We start from the raw sequence: 4,228 nt of genomic DNA on the forward strand, positions 1-4,228 counted from the left end.
TCCTTCCTTCCTTCCTTCCTTCCCTCCCTCCCTTCCTTCCTTCCTTCCCTCCCTCCCTCCCTCCCTCCCTCCCATGATGGTTTTAAGACAGTCTAAAAAAACAAGGTAGATGCTAATTCTCTTGGCAAGGTATAAAATTTAATAAATAGGATTGGACATATAAAAATAACAAATAACAGATAAATTATCATTTCAACGGTAGCATACAGTCATTTTCTTTGGACCATCGGCCAAATCCTTATCACCTCATACTTTGTAAGGAAATGATGGCTTGTCTTGTGAAACCAAATTAAGGGTACAGTGTTAACAATGTTTTAAATCCTTTTGGTGCCAGAGTGGAAAGCTTTCTCCCTTTCAAGGCTGCTGCCTTGTACCAAATGCTCATTGCTGGCTGCTTCTTGAGAGCAATTCTCTTTTAAGTGGGCTTCTCAGCCAAAGCTGCCCCTTCGAATTACTTTGATGCTGAGTCCGGGTCCTCTCCAGCTGCTGATACCTCCAGAATAATTCCCTTCACACGGCTGGCGCTTCCAACAGAGGTCAGCCTTGCTTGTGAGCTGAGCAGATCCCTTTTGAAATTGTTTTGAAATTATAACCATTCTGGGCAGAAGGGGAGGCATGAATAAATCATATTCTTATTTCATGAATAGCACTCACTTTAAATAATGGGTCTCCCCCCCCTGCTTCCCTCCCACCCCAAACGTGTTAATTTCAGATCCAGGAAGATTAAAATAAATTACATAAATATAGCAGCCCTTTTGCAACACTGGGCTATCACAGTTTTGCAAATGCACCGCAAGAGGATGCCTGGATGCACAGAAGATTCTCCAGGAACCTCCCGCACCAGGGGGTGAGCCTTGCAGGCTTGGAAAAAAGCAGCATTTAGCTAGACGTGGCTCTTTGGGGCAAGCAGAAGGACATAAATAAGACAAGTAATCCCTGAAAAGCCTGCTTGGGAATCCAAAGCTCTGCTCTGGATCATTTTGAGGTTAAGACTTCCTCCACCCTGGTGCCCTTCAGAGGCGTGGGACAACAGCTCCCATCATCCCCGAGGCCTCTGCAGGTCACCGTGTTGAGGAAAGCGTGCAGCATACAGAACAGTCTATGGCTCCCCTGATCCTGGTTCTTTGGAAGGCAGAAATGTCATTTGCGGAGGAGTCGGTGTGGTTTCCGGCTGCTTTTCTGATCTGGGGAGCCTTTGCTGGGCACAACGGCATCTGCAGGATCTAGCCTAGGTGGGTGGTGGCACGGAAGTGATGGCGGTGGCGGAAGTGGTGCTGGAGCTGAGCAATGTCCTCTTCCAGGAGACGCACAATGTTGAGGCCGACCGCTGCCTCCAGACACTTCGGTGATTGCTGGAAGGAAGGAAAGGAGCAGAGATAACGAACCGTCTGCGCCCAAATGCTGAGAGACTCTCTGCCTTCAGATACGGAGGCTCTACAGGTAGCAAATCTGTAAAGGTGCCCAACCCACTTCAGAATTTAAGGCGATTGAATAAATTTGCTAGAGGCACCCATTCCGTTAGACCAGCGGTCTTCGAACATGGCAACTTTAAGACTTGTGGACTTCAACGCCCAGAATTCCCTAACCAGGACGCCTGGACCTCAAGTCCCACAATTCATGCTGGCTGAGGAATTCTGGGCGTTGAAGGCCACAAGTCTTAAAGTTGCCAAGTCCGGAGACTCTGCATTAGGCCGCCGGTTTTCAAACTTGACCACTTTAAGATGTGTGGACTTCCAATCCCAGAATTCCCCAGCCGGCATGAAATGTGGAAGTGGAAGTCCACCCATCCTGGCTGAGAAATTCTGGGTGTCCACAAGTCTTAAAAGTGACCAAGTTCGAAAAACACTGGATTAGACTCTGGGAGGGTGAAAAAATCCAGAAAACAGTAAAAGCGATTAAATCCACCTAGGCAGGTAATCTGGACTGAAACAGCCAAAGCAACAAACCACAGACAAAGAACAGGGCCCTCGCAAGTACCCCAGCAATTACCTTCACCAGAGCCCAGGCAACAAGTATCTTATTGATGAACTAATATAAGTAGGCATTTAAGAGGGTGTGTATTATCTGTGCACCAAGCTCAGTTCTGCCCCTCCTTGCCTGCCCAACCGAGGCAGTCGGGCACCTGCATGGCTCACCTGGACGCTGCTGGCGTTGAATTTCTGGATCGCTTCCTGGAACTCCTGGAGGTGGCTGGACTTCTGCCTGTGGGGAGGTTTGTGCCTGATCTGAAGGAAAGAGGAAGGGGGTGAGCCAGGGCTGTCTTTCCCTCCGGAACCCCCCCCCAATGTGGGAGGGGAGGGGGAGAGGCCTCTCTCGGCAGGGCTGCACTTACGCAGGGGGCCAGAGCGTCCTTGAGCGGCTGCAGGAACTCCAAAATCTTGGAGGCCTGTTTGGAGAAGGGCGGCTCACTCAGGTTCTGCAAGACGGGCACGACCAGGGCCAGCTCTGCTTCCACGGCCTCCAGCTTTTCCCATTTCTACCAAAAAAGATGATACTCTTATTATTTGGGAATACAGGTAGTCCTTGACTTACGACCACAATTGAGCCCAAACTTTTTGTTGCTAAGTGAGACAAGAAAAACAAGCAAACTCAGAGAGCACCAAGGACCCCTCGTGCCCAAACCACGCAACTCCAAGTCTTTGGGAGGCAACAAAATCTTTTTTTTTTTTTTTTACACTTGGGATATGGACCAAAGAGATCCACAGAGAACGTCCTCCCCGTGCCCCAAATCCCGGGCTGGGGGTCGGGCTGGCCCGATGCCATCCTTTGCTGGCGCCTGTGCCCAGGGTGCCCTCCTCTTTCCTCCTGCTGGGCTGGTGTCTGGGCTGCCCCAGGTCACTTACGCTTCTCAAGTGGTGCATTTTCCCTCGGGGGAAGCGGAGATGCTGGCGGGTGCAGTTTTTCCAGGGTTCGCCCCCTTTGAACCTCTCGTCCTCCTGGAATAGGGAAGAAGGGTTAAAACGTCCGAAAGAGGGAAGAGGCTGCAGGGCTGCCCTGGAAGCTCCCAGCTGGGGGGGGGGTCTTGGGGGGGGTCACGTGGTTGGCAGGCCTTCTCTGTCTGGCCTCCTCGGAGCTGCCCTGGCTGGTGGGGCTGCTGCCCAGGAGGCTCCCGAGACCAGCCAGGGAGCTGCCGGGCGCTGGATGGACCGGTCACAAGGGCTGTCTTTGCAGGGCCTTCCTAACCAGGGGAGCCTCACAGTGAAGGTGGCTGATTGGTTAATAGCAGATCCGTAATCTCTCTCTCTCTCTCTCTCTCTCTCTCTCTCTCTCTCTCTCTCTCTCTCTCTCCTATCATCTATTAGCAATCTAATCTAATCTAATAATCTATCTTTGTGCCCAGCGTTATCTCTATGCCCAGAGTTACCTTGTGGTAAGATTGGTGGGTAATAAATTTTATAAATAAATAAAAATAAACCACTTTCAGTGATTGACTGTCAATGGCCAGGGCTGGGAGGGTCTCCCCAACTGTCTGTCCCTCAGGGTCCATTCCTCTCGGGGCTCCAGGGGGGCTCTGTCCAGGGTCTTCTCCCCCAAGCCCTCCCAAGAGCTTCCAGCTTTCTCAACCCTGAAGCCCCCCATCCTCCCCAGCCCAAAGACGTCCCTCGACTGCAGCTCCAGAGGACGACTTACGTATCGGTTCCTGAGTTGCCTAAAGGCGTCCGAATGTTCTGCAATTTGGGGGAAATGGCAGGATCCGACTGGCAGACTCTGGACCCCGGGGACTTTCAGCAGGATCATGAGGGCCAAAGGAATCAGCAGCCACTTCCTGGGACCTGAAGCAGAGAGGCGGTTAGAGGACGGGCAGCTCACTTCTCCGTAGCGAGACCTCTCCATGCCACTGAAACTCCTGGGCCTGTTTGTCGCCTTCAACCGTGCAAAACGGAACATCTCAGGGCATCAATTCTTGAACCAGGATACCTCAAGTGGGCCAACCTACAGAAGGCATCCGAACCCCGGGACCCTCGGCTGCCGCGGTATTGGAATTGGGCAAAATTGTGGCCGATTCAGGGCTGATGCACCATCGTGCCATCACCATCATCTCCAAGGTTCCCTGTCAGATTCCCGCAAGTCCAAGGCCAGCAAGCAGGTAAGTGGCTGCTACTCAGTGGGGGAGGGATTGAGGGTGTGTGTGTGAGAGGTGCATTGGGGGGCAGGGAGGGGCTTGGGGTGCACGGGAGTGTGGCAAGGTCAGGGAGGGCATGCCAGGATGCGGGTCAGAGCTGTGAGG

General features: G+C 52.3%; 1 protein-coding gene across 1 annotated transcript; it reads right to left on the reverse strand.

Moving 5' to 3' along the window:
- Positions 1–1,223: 1,223 nt before the first annotated feature.
- Positions 1,224–3,888, reverse strand: LOC107291643. The gene is made up of 5 exons (XM_015820664.1): positions 3,631–3,888; positions 2,844–2,936; positions 2,333–2,476; positions 2,136–2,225; positions 1,224–1,352 (listed from the first exon to the last, which is right to left on the reverse strand). The coding sequence occupies exons 1-5, from the start codon at positions 3,886–3,888 to the stop codon at positions 1,224–1,226; spliced, it is 714 nt and encodes a 237-aa protein (XP_015676150.1).
- Between the last annotated feature and the right edge of the window lie 340 nt (positions 3,889–4,228).

Source organism: Protobothrops mucrosquamatus, unplaced genomic scaffold (genome assembly GCF_001527695.2).
Source record: "Protobothrops mucrosquamatus isolate PMUCROS unplaced genomic scaffold, P.Mucros_1.0 scaffold1157, whole genome shotgun sequence".
Lineage (NCBI taxonomy): Eukaryota > Metazoa > Chordata > Lepidosauria > Squamata > Viperidae > Protobothrops > Protobothrops mucrosquamatus.